Source organism: Colobus angolensis, unplaced genomic scaffold (genome assembly GCF_000951035.1).
Source record: "Colobus angolensis palliatus isolate OR3802 unplaced genomic scaffold, Cang.pa_1.0 Scaffold272, whole genome shotgun sequence".
Taxonomy (NCBI): Eukaryota; Metazoa; Chordata; class Mammalia; order Primates; family Cercopithecidae; genus Colobus; species Colobus angolensis.
The window spans coordinates 3,570,841-3,596,936 of record NW_012115955.1 but is presented as its reverse complement, the minus strand read 5'-3'; the positions used below and the strand labels follow the sequence as shown (position 1 = coordinate 3,596,936).

At 40.5% G+C, this 26,096-nt stretch overlaps 1 protein-coding gene across 1 annotated transcript; it reads right to left on the bottom strand.

Moving 5' to 3' along the window:
- Nucleotides 1-8,137: 8,137 nt before the first annotated feature.
- LOC105516028 lies at nt 8,138-18,379 on the bottom strand. Its single transcript, XM_011948034.1, is given in 4 exon segments — nt 8,138-8,323; nt 8,325-8,413; nt 11,995-12,047; nt 18,348-18,379. Coding segments are annotated over 4 exon segments (360 nt in total).
- Nucleotides 18,380-26,096: the final 7,717 nt, after the last annotated feature.

The window sequence follows — 26,096 nt, the reverse complement described above, 5'->3', positions numbered from 1 at the left end:
TCGGCCTCCCAAAGTGCTGGGATTACAGGCTTGGGCCACCGCGCCTGGCCAAATAGTCACCTTTTCTTATGTGAAATGTAGATTAGCTGGGCACTAACTAAAGTCTAACAGGAATGTAACCATTTGCTTTACTACCTGCCTGCCCCTCTTTCTGTCTGCCATCCCTCAATTTCAGGAAATGTATAAATACTAAGTCTCCTGAAAACATCTTTGGAAAAACAGCCACAGATGTGTCTGTGGCTCATTTTTCTTTTTTTCCAGACATGCCCTAAAGCTAGCTTAATAAGCCTTGGTACCTTAGCCACTCATCTTGGTTATCAGCTGTGTGCGTGTGCAATGCGTGGAGGGTGTGTGTGATGTATGTGATAAATAACCGGCATTTGGAAGCTGACACCACAGGAGTGGCCACTCAAGGCCCAGCCATTGGAAGGGCACACCAGACAGGGACAGAAGACCCCAGGAGTGACAGACACTGACCGGTTCAGGGTCCAGAGCTCATCCCAGTCTCTCTTCTGGAGACCTCCCTCTTGGTCTAGAGCTGGTGTCAAGAACTCTAAGCCTAGGTGGAGTGAAGGAGGAGCAACAATGCCATACCTTGCCCGGAGCGCATGGCGGAATGTGAGAATGAAAGTTCTGGCTTGAACTCCTCTAAGGCTCCCCATGTCCTCCGGATCGAACCCCAATCCCTCCCCGGGCCCCGGACTCTGCGGCTCCTTGCGGGTTCATCTGCCCACAGGCCACATGAAGGGGGCTGCTGCTTGTGTCCTGCACCCTGCCTTGCTTTCCCAGCTCTGGGCTGTGAATCCGTCTCCTTAGGACATGTGTCAGCTCCCTCTGTTGAATTCCTTAGGATTCTGTCTCACTGCTTTCTTTCTCCAGAGACTTCTCTCTAACGACCCCCAATCTCGGTCAGGTGTCCTCTGTGTGCCCTATGGCCCCTGGTACAATCTCTTGTCTTGGCCTGCCCTGACCAGAGTAACTTTGAACAAACTGTTTTGCTTCAATGGGCTTCTGGCTTCTTCATCTAGAAAATCAGAGTTGGACTATGCGATGTGAAGTCCTCTTGTGTGAGAACCTTTGTGATTCTCCAAATTATTTTTTAATATTAGTTATTTAACCAGCTTTTAACTTCTACTCCTCTAAGCAGCTGGAGGAGAGAGGAGGAGGAAGGTGACCTGGCAATTCACCTTTGGAAACTCTTTCAGCTCTTTGCCCAAAAATGGGAACTTGATTTCTGGGCTGTCCTGGCCATATTCAAAGGCTGGAAACTACTTGGATTGATCGAATGAGACCAAGGATATGAGCAGATAAGAAACTGTGTTATGGTTCCTAGTTTTCCCTTCCAAGGTCAGTTGCTCCCCTGTCTTCATGCCTAGAGGGGCATTGGTCATTAGCCAGCTGCTTTGAAAGGAAAGGAAATCACCTCTCTAGAAGCAGAACCCTCCCACATCCAGGTTCAGGAAGCTTCGGCAATTGACTCACTTTTCAGACCAGTGAGGAATGGTTTGGACTTTTGAATCACAATCTAAGAAGAAGAAGGTCCACCAGACGCCTGCCTTTAATGACAAGAAGAATTTTGTTTGAATTAGTTGTTTCATTACAGCTGCATGTACATGATAAGCTGTTCCAAGTTGAGAACTAGAGCAACACAGGAGCTCGCCAGGTACTTCCACACATCCCACCCTGTTTTGTTATTGCTGCTGTCATTTCTTTCCTTTTAACAATTTCTCGTTTTAAAATAATTTTGGACTTACAAGAAATTGCAAAAAATAGTATAATGTTACCGAGTATTTGGTTCTCAGCCCAGTACCGTGTGTGCGTGTGTGTATGTGTGCACACTTGTTCGTGTGTATAGTTCACAGTTTTTTTTTTTTTGACGTATTTAAGAATAAATTGCAGACATGTGGTTCCCTTATTGGAACACTTAACTGTGCATATCCAAAATCCAGGGGTATTCTCTTTTATAACTATAGTGCAACTATCAAAGCAGGAAATTAACATTGATACCATTCTATTGTCTAATCTACAGACCTTATTCCAGTTTTTCTAGTTTTCTACAGACCTTATTCCAGTATTCCAGTGTTGCACTATTGTTATTTTTCTGATCCAGCATCCCACATTGCTTTTCGTTGTCCTGTTTCCTTGGTATCCTTTAATCTGGAATAGTTCTTTAGTCTTTTTTAAATCTTCCATGGCTTTGATGTTTGTGAAGAGTGGTGTTCATTATTTTGTTGAATATCCCTCCAAATGGGTTTGCCTGATGTTTCTGCAGAACATGTGTGTGTGTATGTGTGTGTGTGCACGTGCGTGTGCGGTGTGTGTTTGTGATGCATGTGTGGGCATACAGTTCATGCATTTTTGGCAGAGATACAACAGAAGTGGTGCTGTGTCAGATCAGGAGGAACGTGGTAGCAATTTGCCCCATCGCTGGTGATGGTAGCGACAGTTACTTGGTGAACACAGTGCCACAGGTTTCTTCACTGCTAAGTTACTATTTTCCCCTTTGTCATTAATGAGAATCTTGGGAGGTGATACTTTGAGACTATGCAAATATCCTGCTTCTTATCACACATTTGCCCGTTGATTTTAGTATCTTTTGATGATTTTTGCTGAAACAGTCATTACAGTTGTGGGTGCCAAGTGGTTTTCTAATTCTGTCATTCCTTTTGCATATATGAGTTGGCATTCCACTGCAAGGAAAAGCTGGCCCTTCTCCCATATTTATTTGCTCATATCTGTGTGGGTGCATGGATTCCCTGTCTATGATATAGGTTATAATCCCTCATTATCACTATTTAGTTCAAATTATTCCAAATTTGACCAGTGGATGCCTTTTTCAGCTGGCTCCTACGTCCTCTTGCTGTGTCTCCATCCTCTTCTAACACTTCCTTAATTTCCAGGGCTGTGTGACCCTCCAGGCTCATGTTATGTGTTCCCTGCATCAGACTTGGGACCAGATATTTCTCTGAGGAGCCCTCCTTCCTGTTGCTGGAAAATGGCATTGAGCAGGCATGATGATCTGAGTGTTCTGACTCAACACCCCCAACCCAGCTTGTCCTGGATTGGGGTTTCCTACAGCCACCTGCACCTCTCAATCAGTTTCCCTCTCAGACTCTCTGTATCCCAGCACAGTCCCCTCCCAGCATAGTCCTCTCTTCTGTGCTCTAAGCTTCATGGTACAATGGCCTGATAAACATTTTCATTTGGATCTTAAAGGAAGCATGTCCTTGTTGTGGGCTGAAGTGCATCCCCCACCACCAAAAAAAAAAAAAAAAAAAATCATATTTTGAAGTCCTAACCCTTAGTAATTCAGAATGTGATGTATTTGGAGACAGGGTCTTTAAAGAGGTGATTAAGGTAAAATGAGATCCTTCCAGTGGACTCTAATCCAACCTGACTGGTGTGTTATAGGCAGAGGAGATGAGGACACAGACACACACAGAGGGATGACCATGTGAGTATACAGGGAGAAGACAGTGATCTGCAAGCCAAGGAGAGAGGCCTTAGAGAAACCAACCCTGCCAACACCTTGATCTTGGACACCCAGCCTTCAAGACTGTGAGACAGTAGATTTCTGCTGTTTCAGCAACTCCCCCAACAGCCCATCTGTGGTCCTTTGTAACGACAACTGAAGCAGGTGAATGTAATCCTTAACAGAACTCATGCCTTCTCTCTGCCTTGCTTCTCAACTTAGTGTGCCCCACCTCAGGAAATGGTGCCACCATTAGCCATTTGTTTGTGTCTGTCCTATCAATATTTCTTCTTCATCTTCTTCTTTCTTTTCCTCCTCCTCTCCTCCTCCTCTGCTGCCTCCTCCTCTTCTTCTTCTTTTTGTTCCTTTTTCCTCTTCTTCTTCTTCCTCTTCCTCTTCCCCTTCTCCTTCTCCTCTTTCTTCTCCCCCTTCTTCTCCTTCTCCTCCTTCACGTTCTCCTTCTCCTCTTCTTCATTTTCATCTTCATTTTTAAAGCTGGAATAATTCTATAAAGAGAAAGTTTCCTCACAAACTTTTTGTTGTTTTGACATCTCATTTGTATAGGAAAAGCAGGATTAAAATATTTGATTCTTTTTTATTTTCTAGTTTTCAAAATAATGAGTTGGCTTCTTAGCATCCTTTAAGTGTGGCAAAGAGGTTTTTTTTTTTTTTAAGTATTATTATGGACTCATGGGAATAAACATATTTTATGTACTTCAAATTGTTGCAGTTATTTTTATTGATGTTCAAATGGTCCCATCCTTGGTAAATGGGAGATTAACAAGGTGCCTCCTGAACTCATTTGGCATGGTTCTAGTGGACCTCATAAGAGGCTTTTCTCTTTCTATAACAAGATATTCTAGGATTGTCATACGTAATTCATGCCCACATCTTGAAATGCACCTTTTTTTTTTTTTTTTTTTTTTTTTTTTGGGGAAAAGGTACTTAGAGACAACTTAGGTACTAGGCTAGGATGCTTATTGCTGTTGTGTTGATTTTTGTTATTTGGCCTTTTCAGTAGACAGAGCTAGGAAATAGAAAAATAAAATATAAAGATTAAATACATCATGAATCCAAACTGCGACTTCAAATTTAAATTTAAGTGATAGACTCCCCCCCCATTTTTTAGAGCAGTAATCTCTCTCTCTCTTTCTCTCTCTATATGTAATACTATATATGATTTGCCATTTAAGTCATTTTAAGTATACAATTAGTGCCATTAATTACTTTCATAATCTTGTGCACCATCACCACTATTTATTTATGATTGTTTCATCATCCCAAACAGAAACTCTACTCATTAAGTAAGAATTTTCTATTCCCCCTCCCCCTAGCCCCTAGCAACCTTTAACTTAACTTTTTGTTTTCTGGAATTGTCCTATTCTGAACATTTCATATAAGTGGAATCTACAGTATTTGTTCTTTTGTGTCTGGCTGATTTCACTTAGCATAATGTTTTCAGGCCTCATCCACGTTGTTACATGTGTCAGAGCTTCATTCCTTTTTATGGCCGAGTAATAAATATCCCACTGTAGGCATAAACAACACTTCATTTATCCACTCATCTGTTGATGGGCACCTGGCTTGTTTGCCCCTTTTGGCTGTCGTGAATAGTGCTGCAATGAGCACTGGCATAGAAGTATCTCTTTGAGTCCTTGTTTTCAGATTTTTTGGCTATATACCTAGGTGTAGAATTGCTGAGTTATATGGTAATTCTGTTTAGCTTTTTGGAGAACCACCAAACTGTTTTCCATAGTGCGGCACCATCTTACATTCCCACCCACAGTATCCTAGCATTCTGATTTCTCCACATTCTTGACAACACTTGTGATTTTTTTTTCCTTAGTCATCCTAACCTGTATGAAGTGATATCTCATTGTGGTTTTGATTTTCATTTTCCTAATCATTAGTGATGTTGAGCCTCTCTTCAGCTGCTTACTGGCCATTTATATATCTTCTTTGGAGTGTTGACTATTCAAGTCCTTCGACAATTCTTTGATTGGGTTGTTTGTGTTTTTGTTGTTGAGTTGAAGGACTTCTTTCTATATTCCCAAGTCCCAGCTGGGCCGCAAAGATCCAATTTCTTCAATCAGTAAATAGCAAGAAAAAGCAAAACAAATGTAAATGAAATCTAGATATTAAAATCTTATTATCTGATTTGAACATATTTTCTCCCGGTCTGTAGGTTGTCTTTTCACTTTCCTGATAATAAGCCTTGATACACAAAAATTAGATGAAGTCTATTTTATCTATTTTTTCTTTTGCTGCTGCTGCATTTTAGTGTCATATCTAAGAATCCAGTGCCAAATCCAAGATTATGAAGATTTATTTCTTTGTTTTATTCTGAGGCTTTTATTAGCTTTAGTAGATGCTTAAATTATAATTTTCCATTATATGAGTCAGGATAAGTTATACTGTTTTGCAAACAACAAACCCTGAAATCTCAGGATATTAACGCAATTTAAAATTTTATATTGTTTGGCACACAATGCATTATGGATTAGGCAATCCTCCTACATCTTGTAGCATGGAGTAAAAAGAAACCTGTGAGAGATGTTTTTAAAGATGACCCTTGGGCTGCACGTAGTGGCTCATGCCTATAATCCCAGCACTTTAGGAAGCTGAGGTAGGCAGATCACCTGAGGTCAGGAGTTCGAGAGCAGCTGGCCAACATGGTGAAACCCCATCTCTACTAAAAATACAAAATTAGCCAGATGTGGTGGTGTGCCCCTGCAGTCTTAGCTACTTGGGTTGCTGAGGCAGGAGAATTGCTTGAACCCGGGAGGTGGAGGTTATAGTGAGCTGAGATCATGCCACTGCCCTCCAGCCACCAGCCTGGGCAACATAGCAAGACTCTGTCAAAAACAAACAAACAAACAAACAAAAAACAAAAAACCCAAAACCAAAAAAACAAAAAACAAAAAACAAACAAACAAACAAAAATTCCACACCTGGAAGTATGTGATTTTCACCTATTTTCCATCAGCTGGAACTCAGTCACACGGTCTCAACCTAACTGCAATGGAGGCTGGGAAACGTAGTCTTTCTGCCTGCCTACTTGACTATTTTAAACTAAGAAATTATTGGAAAATATCATTTAATCAGGTATGCTATTTTTGCTTTTTGTGTCCTTGAATATTATAAGATGATAACTCAATTCATTCATGTTGCAAATACAAGACAGTTTATTGTGTTAATTTCAATATTTTATAATTTATGTTAGTTGCTATTTTCTAGCACTGAAACCAGCACTCATTAGAGCTAATGACATTCTATAATGGAGAATCAGGCAGTCCCCTTAGGGAGGGAAGGTCTGTGAAGTGTTTACAATGCCCTTTAGACGGCAGCCTGCTACCAGATAAAGAATGTGAAACAGTTTTGTCACTTTTGGCTCAGAGGATGCTCTCTTTATAAATGTGTTTTGAAAGCAGGAAACAGGACAAAAGCAAAGAAGAAAACAGTGACAGGAAAGAGAGAAAAGAATGGAGATGAGGGGAAAGAAAAGAGAAGAAGATGGGACAGACAGAGAAGAAAAGGGGGAAGGCTACAGGACTGCAAGACATACACTCACTTGCTGCTGTGCCTGTCTCAACACTGCACCCGAGCCAGGACAGAAGAAAGCAGTGCTGAGCACTGCCATGTCCCCAGGCTTGTTGAGAGAAACCTGTGACCAGACCTTGAGAACCTCATCACAGCATGCTTGTCATTTTCAAAAAAGAGACATGTTAGGAGGTCTTGATTAATACAAAGTTATCTCAGGATGGAGTATGAATCCAGTGGCCTCCAGAGGAAAGACAGGGCTATGTGTCCTTTGTCGCCAGGGCAAACAGTGCCTCCGTGCCAGGCAAAAAGCAAATCATGTGGGACCTCTTGCTTCAGTCACGCGGAAGATTCTCCCTGGCCAGAATGTGAGCCTGCAGTAGATGTGGACCATAGAGAATGAGCATCTACTGAAGGTCAAGCAAGTTTATGCAACTGGAGCATTTTATTGGGAAATCACTGGGGCTCTTCGATCTGCATCAAGGTTAAATTAATACAAAATGTGGTGAAATGCTGTGCCCCAAGGGCAAGAGAACACAGCCCTTATGCTCCCTTATGCTTTTGCAAGCTCAGATTCCTGGTGTCTCTAGTCTGTGGGTATTAATGAGGTCAGAATTTTCATGACAGTTATTTTCTTTGGTTCTTGCACATACCTGCACGATACAGAATGTCTCTCCCTTGCTAATGCACTGCCCACCACAGAGGCTGTCCAGCCTGTGCGCGTGGATCATCCTCATACTTTTCCCTTCTACACTAATTGAGCTCTGTCACTTGAGAAGCCGTTAGAGGGTGCAGCTGTCACCTGCGAGAAAGCTGATGTCAGGCATGACATCTCCCAGGGTTTCCAGATCACAATCCACCCAGCATGAGCACTGCTCAATGTTCCTGGACAAGAAGGTATCATCTCACAAATGTATTCATGCAAATAGAATCACTTGACTACCCCACCTGCTCACCCGATTTTCCTTTATAGTTTGAATCCTGGCTGAGTCCCAAGAAGGACCCTGTTATACAACTAGCACATTCTCAGTTTTGAGGACTCTGTATTCTGTAACTTCTTGCATTATAAACCAAACTAACATGATTTCCTGCCTCCCCTGATTTCACTGGTGCCGCCATCATCATTCACTGAGAGGTTGATGTGCAGAGCTTTTCTCTGGACACATGATGGAGAAGACAACAGGCTGGCCAGCCACTGGGAAACATGTCCCATGTCTGCCACTCATATAAGCTCTCCAATGTATTTTCTCTGTTTATCATCACACAAACATAATGAGTTATCATTGCTCCTGTTTTGTATCTGATGAACGTCATTTCCAGGTCTCAGCAGTGAGTAAGGGGTTGGATTAAGCACTATGCTTTTCACTGCTGTTCTTTGCTGTCTTCCTGCTCTGAGTTTATCTGAAACAGAAAGGAGAGAGAGTAAGTGTCTACACTGTGGTTCTCCAAACTGACCTCCTTCAATGTACCTAAGAAAGAAGAAAGAGTAATCATCTTATTATCAGAAAATGATTCTAACGATTGAACTGCTGATCTGTGTTATGAACACAAATCTCAACCCTAAAACTCAGATGTGTAGGTTTTTAAAAAATCACCTGTAATTCAGCTTAATATCTACATCAGGCCTCATTCCTCTGAGCTGGTGGAGCAGGGTAATTCCATTTCTTTTAGGGCCCCCTCACCCTGGAGACAGGTGAAATTTGTGGGGCTTGTGTGGTGACCCACTCTCAAGGCGGTGGTTGGTGCCCAGTTGATCTTCATCATCTCTGTACACAGGTAATAACTTGGTCTTGGTCTTAGTCATTGTCCTGGGATGAGGTGCAAAAAAAGTGTTGTTTTATGCCTCGCATTAAGCCACACCAATCTTTCCAAGGATGCCAAGGCAGGCAGGCTTCCACGCGGCCAGGGCCTTGCTGTTTCTCTGTAGTTTGCTGGAAAGCTCGCACAGCCATGGCCCGTTCACGAGAGCAGTTCCCCTGCATCCACCCAAACCACTTTCCACAAAAGCCATAAAACCTGGAAGCAATGAGACCAAAATGGTCTCATACAGCAAAGTAAAATCCTACCCAGCCACATAAATTAAAAATTTTCCAATTATTATAAAATGCCTTTCTTCTTCCCTCTTTCTCTTTATCTGTGCATACTCTTGGGGTTTAGCTCTCTTCTAGAAACTTTCCCTAATTGCTCTGATGCCAGAAATATTCTTTTGTCTGAACTCCCATTTTTCAATTAACATCTGACACATCTTTTATTAGCTTAAAAAACAAAGTTAGCGTCTTGTCTCCTTAACAGATTTTGCTCCCCTAGGTCTGGGGCTGTGTCCAACTTCTTTATCCTTTTTTTTTAAATACTTACATAGTGCTAGGTATAGGGAGTAGCCTAAAGAAAAGTGTATTGAATGTTTAAATTACTAAATAACTACATGTTCAAATATACATGTACCTATGTAGGCTACATGTTGTATTATTTGATTTTTTTCAAATAATACAAGAGTGCATAAAGTCATTTCCAATTCCTTCTTTATCACTGAAAATATTCTTTACTCTGAAATAAACTTTGTCTGATATTAATATAGCCACTTCAGTCTTTTGTTTTGTTTTGTTTTGAGACAGAGTCTCCTTCTGTTACCCAGGCTGGGGTGCAGTGGCATTATCTTGTCTCACTGCAGCCTCTGCCTCCCAGGTTTAAGTGATTCTCCTGCCTCAGCCTCCCAAGTAGCTGGGATTACAGGCATCACCACCATGCCTGACTAAGTTTTGTATTTTTAGTAGAGATGGGGTTTCACCACGTTGGCCAGTTTGGTCTTGAACTCCTGACCTCAAGTCGTCCGCCTGCCTTGGCCTCCCAAATTGCTGGGATTACAGGTGTATCCAGTCGTTTTTTGAGAAGGGTTAGCACAGTGTATCGTTGTTGAACATTTTAGTTTTAATCAGTTTGTCTATTTATATTTAAAGAGAATTTCTTGTGTTTATTAGGTCTTGTTTTTTTGATTCAATACGACAATCTCGGACTTTTTATTGTGGCATTTAAACCATTTATACTTAATATGATTATTGCTGTGGTTAGGTCTAAGTATCTCTCCTGCTATTTGCTTTCTATTTGTAACATTATTCAGTGTTACCCTTTTCCTCTACTTTTGCCTTTTTAAAAATTAATTGAAAGTTTTTATGGTTCCATTTTATCTTCATTGTTGGATTTTAGCTGTAACTCCTTGTTTTGTTCTTTTACTAGTTGGTGTAGGGTTTAAAATCTTTAACTTAACGTAGTCTACCTTCAAGTCATATTATACAGGTTCACTGACAGTATAAGAAGCTTAAATAAAATACTTCTATTTGCCCTTTTCCACTTATATAGTCTTTATGGTTTTGTTGTCATACATTCACTTATACGTATGTTATGAATTCCATAGTACATTGGTATTACTCTTGATTAAACAATCATATTAAATTCTAAAGTATATATATTTACCGGTATATTTACTAGTTATCATTTCTGGTACAGTATATTCATTTTCATCTGGTTTTCATTTCATTTTCCTTCTGCCTAGAAGACTTCTTTCAATCTTTCTTATAATATATGTGTAACTAGGGTCCCTAAAGGAGAGAGGTTGTGGGAAGGGCAGAAAAAATATTTGAAGAAATAATGACTGAAAAATCTCCAAATTTGATAAAATGATAAAGCCACAGATCAAAATATGCTTAAGGAGCCCTTTGCACATGAGATATGAGTGTCACATAAAACTGTCCTGCCACTCACTGTTGCTATTTTTGTGTTTTTCTTTTAAATTCTTTTTGTCTTTTTCATTTTGAATAGTTTCTATTGTTATGTCTTCAAGTTCACTAAAAGTTCAGTTTGGATCTTTTTTTTTTAATCTTTTTTTAAGAGACAGGATCTCACTGTGTCCCTCAGGCTGGAGTACAGTGGAGCTATTATAGCTTATTGCAGCCTCAAACTCCTGGGCTAAAGCGGTCCTCTTGTCTTGGCCTCCCAACGTTCTGGGATTACAAGTGTGAGCCACCACACCCCATCAAATGGGTGTTTTTTTAAAAAAAATCTTTCATAAAATGCTCATCATCACTGGCCATCACAGAAATGCAAACCAAAACCACAATGAGATACCATCTCGCACCAGTTAGAATCGTGATCATTAAAAAGTCAGGAATGCCTTGTTAGGCATTTTGTTTTGTATCCTGTGAACAAAAGTAACTCTTTAAGGGCTTTACTTAAGCTCAGATTTGCAGAAAAATCACTCTGACTTCAATGTGAAGAACAGTTTGAATGAGTTTCAGAATAGAAGGGGTGTCGAGTTAGGAAGCCACTGTAGATTTCTGAGTGAGAGATGAGCGTAGTTGGGGCCAGGATGGGAGCAGAGATGGAAAGAGGTGGGCTGACCTGAGATGTAAGGTGTGGGGTGACTCTTGACCCTTCCCAACTGTACCCTATTAGATCAATCACCAAGTTCATGTGAACGCCTTTCTAAGGGGAATATTATTTTCATAGAGTAAACACATTTTTTATTAATATGTTCATAAACATACTTTGTTACAGTTCTGACTATTGCATGCAGTACCTCAGAAAGGAAACCTATTCATTAACTTGTACCCAGAAAGAACTCTAGTGAATCTCTTCTGATATTTACCCAAGAATTCTCCTAAAACACTCAGTAAAGAAAAACCTCATTCCAAAGGCCTAGTTCAATATTCCTGAAACTGTAGTGTGCATGAGAATCACCTGGCAAGCTTGTTCAAACAAATATTTCTGGGCCTCATTCCCCAGAGTTTCTGATTCAGTAAGTCTGGGTTGAGGCCAGTGACTTTTCCTCTCTATCAAGTTCCTGGGTGATTTTGATGCCGCTTGGCCCAGGGACCACCGTGTGGGAATCACTGGTGAATCAGAAGCACTGTAGCCAAGAGGTGAACTTCCTGGATTTGACATGAAAACTCTGTCCCTTTCCCGTGCTGTGACTTGGTCAAGTGACTCACCCCTCTGTGCGTTTGTCTCCTCATCTGGGTCTTGGTGAGGCTTAGAGTGAGGACTGTTTGGAAAGCATTAGGACAGATGTATAAGAAGCATGTACAAGCTTTTATACATACGAAAATAATGTGCTTGGCATATTCTACAGTTCTCAGTGTATGATGAGACAGATCCTGCTTTCAGTTCATTCTTGGCGAATGCAAGTCAAAATTCTATGTGATGTCACCACAGAAATCTTCAGTTAACAGTCTTAGAAAGGACCCAAGCTCTGCTCCATTTCCACCTCCTCGGGGTTTGGGTAAATTCTCAGCAGGACTGTGCATTAGGTGAGTGTCTGCTTCTCCCCTGGGTCCCCATAACTTTGCCTGCTCCTAAACAGGCCGTCACATCTGGGAAGGGACGGTAGATAATGGAGCCAGAGAGCTGACTCACCATGTGGGATGGCTGTGGGCAAGTTTCCCAGGTTGCACAAACCACGGGGTTTTCTGAAACAGATGGAAAGACCGCCTCTGCTGGCCGCTGGCTGACTTCAAGATAGTTGTGCTGTGTCAAGAGGTGTGAGAAGAAAAGACCCATAAGAGACCCTGTCATCCAAGTTTTAGATTCCCCCGGATTCCTTAGCGATAAGCCATGCATGGCTCATTACACATTCTATTTATGAAATTTCCACGGGCAAAGACTCGAATGCCCTTTAACTGGGTGTGCACATGGGCATCGCGTAGTTTTCCAGAGTAACCCAAGATACTGGGGTGGAGAGAAAAATGGAACCAGAAGACAAGCCGGCTTCTACAAAAGCCACCCAGCAGTCAGCCAGCCCAGACTCTTACATCGGGACCTGGGGGCCTGCCCTAGGTAGACAGGCAAGACGTCTTCCAAAGGCTCCCCATGTCCTCTTAAAGTGAGAGCCAGACATTAGCAATCATTCTTACAATTTTTTAAAACCATATTATGAGCTGTTATTTTAAATATCGCTAACCTAGGATAGTTAATAACAGAAACAGAAAACATTTAAGATTTTTAAGATATAATAATTGAAGATCTTGAGTCAGGCTTTAAAATTAAAGTAACTTTGAAATAAGGTCAAAGTTAGAACATTCAGCAAGGAATCCTAATTAGAAAAGTGTGACTGGGCAAGACTAGAACAGTTCTGAGCAAATGATTTTGCTACCAGGAATGGTAAATTCCAAGGAGGCAAATTAGCAGTAAGTTGCAGAGATGGTCACTTGAGTAAAACACAGGGTTAATTTTTTTCACTCGGTCAATTGTATTTCTCATACCAAGCTGAAAAATGCTCTCTTGTAATTTTCATTTCATAATACTGATTATTTTGTTTTGCATTGCCCCTGCCATTGCAATCTGGACAAAGCAAACTTTTCCATCCTATTTTAGTTCTCAAAGTATATTGATTTTTAATTTCCTGGAGCCAATTTTCCACACAATAATATTTTATTCACCATGAGAAGTAGTGTCAGTTTTAAACATTTATAGACTTGTTTCTCCAGGGAAAAACACAAGCTAGAAAGAAAAACTAAAATTTCATTTGATGAGATTCAAGTGGCAGTTGGGGTTTTGAATGTAGAAGTGTTGTTTTCTTATCCAGAAGAGTCACTGGAAGTCCATTAAGGAAATGCTATCTGGTCAATTTTTGTTTACTTTCTGGAGATACGACATTTTCTGAGGATTCAAAACAAGTGGGAAATTGCCAAAATCTTGCAAGCCTGATTTCAGAAACAAAAAAGAGGAGGCAACATATAAAATTTTCTCTTTGTATATATGAACACACGTATATATTTAAGTTAATACATTAATGTATCATATTATAACATTTCATTTCAAAAATTTTCTTTTTGTTTTTTTGCTCCTCTTCTTCTCGTTCCCTTCCCAAACTTTCTGCCTTCTGCACAGGTCACTCATGATAACAGTATGTGGCCTATAATTTTCAGCTCACTCGCACTTACCTGCATGTATGTGCACAGATGTTAGAGAGTGCTTTTCTTCATTTTTGTCAGAAACGGGATAAGAAAACAGACTTTTTTTTTCTGCATTGGTTTTATTTACTCCATAATTGCTCATGGAAATCTCCCAGAGTCATCAATGTGGCTCTAATTCATTCTTTTCAATGGCTGTATAATAGGTTGTGGTGTGGATGAGCCGGAATTTATTTAGTCATTCCTCTGTCATTAGGCGTTTGTTTGAGTTCCAGCTTTTTGCCACTGGGAACAATACTGCAGTAAATTCTTATGTCCTTGCGTTTTCATTGCAGTGGGGTAGATGAAGGTGGCTCTAGACGTTTTGGTTTTGAGTTTAACCTCTTTTTGCCCATCTTTATTTGCTGTAGGGCTACAAAGATTTAAAAACAAACAAAAAAAAACTTAACATTTATCAAGCCCTCATAGCTGAGAATGGCCACGGAGCTCAGTTTAAGGCAGAGAAGTGGCTTTGGCTGAGCCTCTTCTGATACAGGCTGAGCATGCCTAGTGAGAAAATCCGAAATCCAAAAAGCTCCAAGATCCAAAACGCTTTGAGTGCTGATGTGATGCTCAAAGAAATGCTCATTGGAGTAGTTCAGATTTTTGTATTAGGGCTGCTGAACCAGTCAGTATAATACATACATTTCAAAATTTGAAAGCAATCAAAATTCAGAACACTTCTGGTCCCAAACATTTTGGATGAGGGATACACACTCAACCTGTACCTCTTTCTTCCTGCTTGGAATGCAGCTGTTGCTAAAAGTGGCAGAGGTGAGAGAGAGAGAGTGAAAGAAAGAAGGAGCCTGCTATGCATGATTTAGCCATGTTTCAACAAATATTTTTGAGCATCTAATCACAAAGATATGGAATCATTCTAAGTGTCCGTCAATGGATGATTGGATAAATAAAATGTGGGGCATGTATATATATATATATATATATATTTGTAGGAATACTACTTAGCTATAAGAAAGAAGAAAATCACGTCTTACAGCAACATGGATGGAACTGGAGGCTGTTATCTTAAGTGAAACAGATCAGAAACAGGAAGTCAGATACCACATGTTCTCACATAAGTGGGAGCGTAATAAAGTGTACACATGGACATAGAGTGTGGAATAATAGGCTTTGGAACTGGGAAGGGTGGGAGGGTGAGCAGAGTGAGGAATAAGAAATTACTCAATGGGCATGCTCCACACTATTCAGGGGATGATTTCACTAAAAGCCTGGACTTCACCACCACGCAATATAGCCACATAACAAAGCTTCACTTGTATCCCTTACATTTATAAAAATAAGAAAAAGAAGACTAGAGATACCAAAGAAAGAGACATGGTCCCTGGCTTCATGAAATGTGTAAGTGCTTTGCAGGTACAAGACGAGGTGGCATGAAGCCATGATGCACTGGGAGCTAGAGTGATCTGGGGCAGGTCATGATCACAGAAGCCCTAAAGGAGGGTGGTGTTGGTTAGGAAAGGCGGGGTGGGGGTGGGGGTGGGGGAACCTTCTGGACAGGAGTGCTATAGTGGTAAGACCTTGGCTTGTTTCTTGGAACAGAGAAAAGGTCAGCATGGCTAAAGCCCAGCACTGGAGGGGGCAGGCCGGGTTTGGTCTTGTTGGTCTTTCAAGGAACTTGAACTTTCCTGTTGGTGAGGAAGAGAGGTAGGGGTTTCTGGAGGCAAGTGTGAGTGAGCCCTTATGAGCATATTGGGTGAGAGATGACACTGGGTTAGATCAACAAGGTGCAACTGAATTTAGAAAACAGTTGACAGTTTTGAGATATAACTTTCCTTCATTTTAAAGATTATTATAAAACAATGAAATGCAATGAAAACAACTTTTTTTTTTCTGACTTGCCTGATCGTCTTTTTAGAATAAACTAGAAGAGGCCCTCTTGATTAGAATTGATGCCTATTGAATGGAAAACCAAACACTGCATTTTCTCACCTATATGTGGGAGCTAAGACATGAGGATGCAAAGACATAAGAATAATACAATGGACTTTGGGAATTTGGAGGGAAGGGTGGGAGAGGGGGCAAGGGATAAAAGACAACATATATGGTGCAGTGTATGCTACTCCGATGATGTGTACACCAAGATCTCACAAATCACCACTAAAGAACTTACTCATGTAACCAAATACCACCTGTACCCCAATAACTTACGGGAAAATAAAATAATAATAATTAAAAAAAGAAAAACATGGATGCCCATTAAGATGCTGCCACCCATGATCAGACTGCCGTCCTCAACTGCTATGTGGTGAGCACTCCCACAGAGCAGCAAGGATGGAGTTTCCAAGACCCTCGTCAGCACTGAGGGACTGTGGTCCGACTCAGACATCCCCAATCCAATGGTGGAAAAGAGAGTTTTGGTGGTATTTGGATTTCTTTTATTGGTACTGTGGTTGAATTTCTCAGTAATATTACAACATCACAAAACATCCATTTGCCTTTAGGAGTTTACAATTTCTTAAAATGAAATGCATAATTAAATAAAATCCAAGAAGAATGAATTTAGGACTTTCCATCTTTTAAAACCACACCTCCCACTGGTTACCGTAGGATTTGCTCTTCTCTAGAGATGTAGTGTGCACTTGGAATAGGTTTAAGTTCACTTTCCATAGTAAAAATGTGATGCCATTACTAAAGGCTGGTGGGGAAAATGCCTTCACTTTTTTTTTTTTTGAAACAGGGTCTCACTCTGTTGCCCAGGTTGGAGTGCAGATCTCAGCTTACCACATCCTTGGCCTCCTGGACTCAAGGGATCCTCCCACCTCAGCTTCCCAAGTAGCTGGGATTACAGGCGCCTGCCACCATGCTCAGCTAATTTTTGTATTTTTTTGGTAGAGATGGGGTTTCACCATATTGCCCAGGCTGGTCTCAAACTCTTGGGTTCAAGCAATCCATCCATCTCGGCCTCCTGAAGTGCTGGGATTATGGGCATGAGCCACCATGTCCGGCCCGTAGTCTTACTATTATGGCTACTCATTTCCTCATAGAGTTACAGTGAGGATTAAACAAGAGCATATAGAGAGAGACCCTGGTACAACACTCACTCTTTAAAAAAATTTCCACCAAATGCTATTGCTTTTTCCTGCTATTTGTTTTCCAAATATATTCATAACAATATCTACAAACCAATGAACCAGTAGTTTCAATAAACCAAAGGAAAAAATTATGGCACTAGGTTTTTAAAAACATGCATGTCATCAGTAAAAGCAAGGTGAAATAACAGATGTACTAAATAATTTTTATATGAGGAATTCAGTATGTACCAGGCATGGTAGCACATGTCTATAATCTCAGCTACTCAGGAGGCTGAGGTGGGAGGATTGCTTGAACCCTGGAGTTTGAGACCTTCCTGGTCAATATAATGAGATCCCATTTCAAAACAACAATAAAATAATTCAGTATGAATTAGGCTTATCTTCTTGTTGGGCTTCAGAAATGAGCAAAAGAGACAATTAGCTTCGAAAATACTGAATGTGTGAACTACCTTATCCATCATCCAGTTGGCACTGACCAGGTTCTGGGTACTGTGTGATGCGTGAAGACATTTCTAGTTCTGAGATAGGCCTGTTAGTTAACAATGCTAAAATGAGCATAAACCTAAAAATACCAATACAAACGCCCAGATTATGCCAAAGCTCTGACACCTTGCGTAGTCCCATGTCTGTCCACGGACAGTTATCACTGGTGGTGACCTGAAGCATAGAGTTGTCAATATAAATCCAAAGTTTGTTAATTATATACATATATGTATGTGTGTGTTTATATGTGTGAGTGTGTATATATGTATATATAGGTTATTGGTTGGGTGCAGATATGCGTATACACACACACAACCGGTAACAGCTAGTAGAAATGAGAAAAGTTGTTGAGAAAAGAATGTCAATTTCCTTCTCTCAAGACAAGTATTTTTATTCCTTTGCAGTTTTATAGAAAATTCATTGCTTCTCAAACACCATTCTTCAAGCATTTAAGTTAATACCAATCAGATTGAATGGGATTCCATTGTAGAAAAGTAAACAGGAACATGGGACCCACAAGGAGTGTTTGTGCACGGTGAATGTAAAGGCTTGGAGTCAAAAGTTTCGGGAAATGCTTCAGCCTCCAGGCTCCTGGCCACCCAAGAGGCACAGCCTGGGAGAATCATGTCAGCATCATTATCCTGAAGTCACTGGCCTCGTTAACATTATCAGGGCCTGCTGGCATCTGAACCCAGGGAACTGATTCAGTTATAGATGAGCTAGTCTGAAAACATCCCCAATGAAGCATCTGTCCTTTTTGGTTTCCTTTTCTTTAATGTGCCTTTAAAATTAGTGAGAAAATAGGCTGCTGTGTTAACCTCACATGCAAGGAACACCATTACATTTCCACATACTTACTGTTTTTTCCAGACGTTCAGAGAAAGGCGCATGTTCATTAGTGATCTTGGAATCACTTCTCAGGCCTGGAGATAATAAACGATTCTATCATACGCTCTGGGGACTTAGTTATTGCTCAAAGCCTGGGTTTTCAATGGCAAAAAGCATGAGTCACAAATTAAAGAATCATTTCTGGCCGGTTCCCAGTGTCATGCCATCCAAAAGGAGATTTGCTTGTCAAGAGTTTATGTTCTCTTGGTTCCGTTTGGTGGATATGGCAGGATGCCAACCATGCAAGTCAGTTCAAAGCAGTAAGGTAGGTGCTTCGCTGTGTTCGGTCAAGACAAAGGTTGGCCTTTTAACCTGGGCAACCAACCTCAGTGTGTGAGCAGGGAAAATGGGACGAGAGAGGAGCAGCCCTGATGTCCTCTTTACATAAAACCCTCCTGCCAACAGTAACCCACACGAGGGAGGCTAAGCAGTTAGGGAAATTTCAGTTGGAGTGCTGAAAGATAGCTTCCAGGTGGGTTATACAACACAGAAGGTTAAGTTTTTTGTAGATAACCTTAATAATTCAACTTTTTTTGAGAACATGTTATTACAACTTTTTTAAAAATTGGTACTTATGAAAGGTTTACATACATAGGTTTAAAATGTAAATGTAAGCATACTTCTTTAAATATGCAACTTGTGGTGTTTTCTCCAGTGAATAGAAGTGTTCAACAAAGAAAGAACGGTGGGATCAAGGAATAATTCAACATTTTATTCTAGATTATCAGTTTGATTTGGCTTATCAATTATGGAAATAAATTCGAAATAATTTTGCACTGATGTGCTGTTTCCATTATTGTGTTAGTATAGGAGGGGGATATTTGGGATAATATTCTTCCTGGCTGCTCCTGCAGAGAAATGAGTGATTGCTAATAAGAATCCTCAAGCCTGCACATGCCCACGAATGCCCCTCCTTCAGGTGGCTCTCTAAGAGGCTGAGCTCACCTGCCAAAGCTGCTGGCATGGCTCACAGCACTGCTGGAATCCTTTCTGGGAATTCCCCTCAGAATATGCATGACAGGCCTGTAATCCCAGCACTTTGGGAGGCCAAGGCAGGTGGATCAGGAGTTCAAGACCAGCTTGGCCAACATGGAGAAACCCTGTCTGTACTAAAAATACAAAAATTAGCTGGGTATGATGGCACGGGCCTGTAATCCCAGCTGCTCGGGAGGCTGAGCGGGGAGAATCGCTTAAACCTGGGAGGTGGAGGTTGCAGTGAGCCGAGATCACATGACTGCACTGCAGCCTCCAGCCTGGGTGACAGAGTGAGAATTCCTCTCAAAAAAAAAAAAGAAAAAAAAAATAAAAAAAGAATACGTATGACAGCTTCAATTGCCAACAGTTCACCTTTGTTCTCTAAGATGAGTTTGAATCTAAAAATCAGTCAAGTATCAGTAGGTGTCAAATGTTATTAAGAAAGCTAGTCATGAAGCAGGGTAATCAAACAGAAGTAGAACAAACTGACTGCTCTTTCATCCATGACCTATAAACTGGTTGTGAAGTTGGTTCCATGTGAGGAAGCTAGTATTTATGGTACCACATTCGGAAGGGAGGGGCTCCAGCAGGTATTCAGGAACTACCACTTCACTGTCAGAATTTAATGTGTACAACTCATTTAGTAAGTCTGCTGCTCTATTTAAAGAACACTCCTGGCCCGGTGTGGTGGCTCATGCCTGTTGGGGAGGCTAAGGTGGGAGGAGCACTTGAGACCAGGAGTTTGAGATCAGCCTGGGCAACATAACAAAACCCTGTCTCTACAAAAATAAAAAAGAAAGTATCTGGGTGTGGTGGCATGTGCCTGTGGTCCCAACTACTTGGGAGGCTGAGGCAGGAGGATCACTTGAGCCCAGGAGTTAGAGGTTACAGTGAGCTATGACTGTGCCACTGCACTCCAGCCTGGGTGACAGAAACCCTGTCTCTCTGTCTCTTAAGAAAAAAAAAAATAAATAAATAGAAGGAACACTTCTACCTTGCAGGAGAGCTGGGGTAGCAATGTGGCAATGGAGACTTGAAATATCTCAAGAATACCATGAAACAGGGCCAGTTGCAGGTTGAGTCCTGTGTCTGAGCCCTAATTTCCTTGTGATTGGGCTACTGGTGATCATGTGGTTGTCTTCTGGATGAAAGGAGCTGGTCTGTGGAGAGATCTCTGGCCACCTGAAGATAAGGGGAAGAGGTGAGTCTTTAGGGCCCCAACCCAACTTCAACCAGAGTACCTTTTCTTTCATCAGTTTGATGTGGTTTTTTAAAATTAAAACAAACTTTTAATTGCTGTGAGTATATACACACACACACACACACACACACTTATGGGGTACATGAGATGTTTGGATACAGGCATGCAATGCATAATAATTACATGATGGAAAACAGAGATGTTCATTCCCTCAAGCATTTATTCTTTGTGTTACAAACAATCCAATTGTACTTTGTAAGTTATTTTACAATGTACAATTAAATTATTATTGACTACTGTCACCCTGTTTTGCTAGCAAGTACTAGGTCTTATTCATTCTTTCTATCTCCTCCTACCCCCTAGCCCCCTACTACCCTTCCCAGCCTCATGTAACCATCCTTCTATTTTCTATTTTCATGAGTTCAATCATTTTGAATTTTAGATCCCACAAATAAGTGTCTTTCTGAGCCTGGCTTACGTTACTTAACATAATGACTTCCAGTTCCATCCATGTTGTTGCAAATGATAGAATCTCTTTTTTTTGTGTGTGGCTGAATAATACTCCATTGTGTATATGTACCACATTTTCTTTACTTGTTCATCTGTTGATGGATACTTAGCTTGCTTCCAAATCTTGGCTATTGTGAACAGTGCTGCAAAAAATACAGGAGTGCAGTTATCTCTTCAATATATTGATTTCCTTTTGAGCATGTACCCAGCAGTGGGATTGCTGGATCATATGGTAGCTCTAGTTTTAGTTTTTTGAGGAACCTCCAGATTGTTCTCCATAGTAGTTATACTAATTTACATTTCCACCAACAGTGTATGAGCGTTTCCTTTTCTCTACATTCTTTTTTTTTTTTTTTTTTTTTGAGACGGAGTCCCGCTCTGTCGCCCAGGCTGGAGTGCAATGGCCGGATCTCAGCTCACTGCAAGCTCCGCCTCCCGGGTTTACGCCATTCTCCTGCCTCAGCCTCCCAAGTAGCTGGGACTACAGACGCCCGCCACCTCACCCGGCTAGTTTTTTGTATTTTTTTTAGTAAAGACGGGGTTTCACCGTGTTAGCCAGGATGATCTCGATCGCCTGACCTCGTGATCCGCCTGTCTCGGCCTCCCAAAGTGCTGGGATTACAGGCTTGAGCCACCGCGCCCGGCCTTCTCTACATTCTTTTCTGCATTTGTTGTTGCCTGACTTTTGGGTAAAAGCCATTTTAACTGGGATGAGATGACATCTCATTGTAGTTTTGGTTTGCATTTCCCTGGTGATCAATGACGTTGAGCACCTGTTCATATGTCTGTTTGCCATTTGTATGTTTTCTTTTGAGAAATGTCTATTCAAATATTTTGCCTTTTCTTTTGATTGGATTAGTAAATTCTTTCCTTTAGAGTTGTTTGAGCTCCTTATATATTTTGGTTATTTATCCCTTGTTAGAGTGTTAGTTTGGAGATATTTTCTCCCATTCTGTGAGTTGTCTGTTCACTTTGTTGATCGTTCCTTTGCTGTGCAGAAGCTTTTTAACTTGATGTGTTCCAATTTGTCCATTTTTACTTTGGCTGCCTGCACTTATGGGGTATTATTCAAGAAACCAGACCAACGTCCTGGAGAGCTTCCCCAATGTTTTCCTGTAAGTTTCACAGTTTGAGATCTTAGATCTAAGTCTTTAATCCATTTTAATTTGATTTTTGTATATGGCAAGAGATAGGTGTCTAGTTTCATTCTTCTGCATACGGATATCCAGTTTTCCTGGAACCATTTATTGAAGAGACTGACCTTTCTCCAATGTATGTTCTTGGCACCTTTGTTGAAAATGAGTTCACTGTAGGTGTGCGGATTTGTTTCTGGGTTCTCTATTCTGCTCCATTGGCCTATGTGTCTGTTTTTATGCCAGCACCATGCTGTTTTGGTTACTACAGCTCTGTAGTATAATTTGAAGTCAGGTAATGTGATCCTTCCAGTTTTGTTCTTTTTGCTTACGATAGCACTGGTTATTCTGGGTCTTTTGTGATTCCACATAAATTTTAAGATTTTTTTTTCTATTTCTGTGAAGAATGTCATTATTATTTTAATATTGTTATTTAATAGGGACTGCATTTAATCTGTAGATAGATTTGGATAATACGGACATTCTAACAATATTGATCTTCCAATCCATGGAAATGAAATATCTTTTCATCTTTGTTGTCCTCTTCAATTTCTTTCAGTCCCCTTGCCTCACAGACTGAATCCCAGGCCACCACATAGGAGCTGAAGAGGCCAGGCTCCTCTCTTCCTGCCTGCGGCTCTGCCCCGTTCTTCCAGTAGTCATGTGGGCATGCTCAGACAAGGCCCTGGGCAGGTTTCCTCATCTGCAAAAAAGTACCTGATGTAAACACTTGTGGGGTAGGTCAGAAATTCTCTGAGGACCCCTTTTTGTCTGCCTAGACATTTGGCCTTCTTATTTGCATGATATTAAACGTTATCTTTGTCACCTAAATAAACTGAAAGTTCTGTTAATGTTGCTCAGTCAGTCACTACTCGTGCTGATGGTCTAGGTCTGTGCAACCAGGGTCTAAACTGCTCCTAACAATGAAGCCTTCAGCCTCTGTCACTTCCTCAGGGAGGCGATTGCAGAGCCGGATAGATCCCTTCGATTGGCTCTTAAGAACTTTCCATTTTATCTCTCTCCTTTTTGTCTCTTCAAATGAATACATTTCACAAAGGTATAGAAGGTTACTGTGGGAGCATCTCTCTTCCTGAAAATGAAGGCAGCCATCACTGAAACATTGCTTAGAGCCACTTTGAGAGCAAAATGATGACAAGTTTTAATGACTACAAATGTCAACCTCAACCAGATATAAGATCAAGAAATAAGAACATTCATTACTATTCTTATTTGTCAGCAATAAACAGCTGGAAAATAAAATGGCACCATGAAAATGAACTACCTAGGCATGATCTAATAAGAATGTATAAGACATTTATGGAGGAAAAACTTAATTCACTATTACGGGACATGAAAGAAGACCTGAATAAATGGAAAGATAAACCATATTAATGGAGGGGAAGACATCATTTATCAAGAAGCTGATTTTTCAAATGTTTAACATAACAGCAATGAAAATCCTAGCAGAATATCTAGAGAACAAAAAAGTGATTTGAGGCCGGGTGAGGTGGCTCAAGCCTGTAACCCCAGAACTTTGGGAGGCCGAGGCGGGTGGATTGCTTGAGGTCTGGAGTTCGAGACCAGCCTGGCCAATGTGGTAAAACTCCATCTCTACTAAAATACAAAAACTAGTCAGGTGAGCTGGTGGTCGCCTTTAATCCCAGCTGCTAGGGACGCTGAGGCAGGAGAATTGCTTGAACCCAGGAGGCAGAGGTTACAGTGAGCTGAGATCACGCCATTGCACTCCAGCCTGGGCGACAGAGTTAGACTCTGTCTTAAAAAAAAAAAAGTGATTCTAAAATTTATTTGGAGAAATAGAGATTCTCTATTTTGAGCAAAGAGCCAAGGGGATGGGTTAAGAAACACCTTACACACTGTTTAGACATATCACAAAACCACAGTAATAAAACAAACCCCCAAACACCATGGTACCAAGAAAGGATTATGCAAAGAGACGAGTGAAACAGAATGGAGGGCCCAGTAACAGATCCAAGGGTTCACGTATATCTTTTACATATGAGGTGACATCACAGCTTTACAAGAAAAGGTAGATTATCCAGTAAATGTTGATGGAAAAATTGGCTTTCTAAACTGAGTAAAATAAAGCTGCATCCTGATATCGTGCCATATTTGAACAATATGGGTATAGACCTAAATGCAAAAGGTAAGACTATAAAGTAAATGAAAGAAAAAATAAAATATTTCAGCAATCTTGGAATGTGAGATGATGTTTTAAACAAGGCCCTAAAATCATGAAGAATAAGGCAAAAATTTAATAAATTTGATGGTATCAAAATTGGAAAATTTTTCTTCCATGAAGAACATGAAATCTGTTCCATGAAGTTAACAGAAAGAACACTGGTAGATGTTTGTAGTGTCTAAATCAGTAAGATGATTTACATTTAGAATATATGAAGTATTCACACATCAACAAGGATAGAAGGCAAGAAACAGAGAAATCAGCAAAGGATATTATTAGGTTAATTTACAGAAGGAGCAATCTAACAAGACAAGATGTCATGCTCACTAATAGAAAAATCCAATTAATTCAATTCATATTAGTCTAGTATAATCAAATTAGTAAAAATGTAATAGTTGACTAATAAAAAGATCTCTATTTGCAATGCATTTAACCATTTCTCCTTTTCCAAAACCTACTAAGATCACGTAAATGTATAGTTTTACTTTTATGTTTAAGTCTTTACTAAAGTGAATAAATAAATGAATCAGTAAATAAGTAAACAAGATCTACCTACAAGAACAAAGAGAACAAAAGAAAAGAAAATGCAGATAAAAGACACCAACATTTTGGAGATGTAAATTGGATGGAGGATGTAGCTAACCTGACAGAGAAGATGAGATGAGCATCCAGTGCCTGCAGGAGGTGATACTGATGAAGAGTGAGCACATTTACCTTGAAGAATCGTTGAACACTCCGAATGGAAGACAGCAGGTACTCTGGCAGGTGAGGTTGAGTGTGAGCCTGAACACAGCATGAAAGTTGGGAAGTCTCTGTGAAGCAGCTGTGTTCCCTGGGTCCCTATCTCCACCACCCCCTGCAGCAGGTGTCTGCATGTCTCCTTCTGCCCTCTAGGATCCCAGAGATTTATTCCTGAGATGTTGAAATACAGAGGCTTTGCACATGAGGGCACTTAGACAAAGGAGCTACAGATATTGGCTGGGAGACCTCAAGAAAAAGTGTTGCCTTATTTTGTTACAGTGAGGTGCACATACAGCACTACTAATAAATCTTTTAAGGCCTCCCTCAAGCATAAATGACAGCGATAAAACATCAAACACTTGAGGAAAACCTCCAACGTGAACAAGAAAGATCTACCTTCCCCCTCCTACCAAAAAAAAAAAAAAAAGGAGAAAGAAAGGGGAATAGGTAAATCTATAGAGAAAGAAAAATTAGCAGTTGCCTTGGGCTGAGGGGATACGTGTTGGGGGAAAATGACAGGTATTTGCTTTCTTTTTGGGATGTTGAAATTTTTCAAAAATTGATTGTGATGACAGTTGTCTAACTGAACATACTAAAATGCATTGAATTGTATACCTTAAATGGGTGATTTGTATGTATGTGACTTATATCTCAACAAGGGTGTTACACAAGAACAATAAAAGATAAGGGATATACAATGAAAATACTTAAGAGTATAAGAAAAATTGGATTGTATACAATTAAGAATGTCTTTTAATCAAAAGATGACTTGTGGAAAGACAAGAAAGACAAGTCAGAGGGCAGGAGAGGCGTTTGCTCTGTGATGTGTGATGTGTGTATGTGTGTGTATAAATACACACATATATGACAGGGGCTCTATCCAGAATATGTAAAGAACTCAGGAGGAAAAAGATAGGCAATGAGATAGAAAGATGGTCAAAACAGTTGAACAGGAAGTT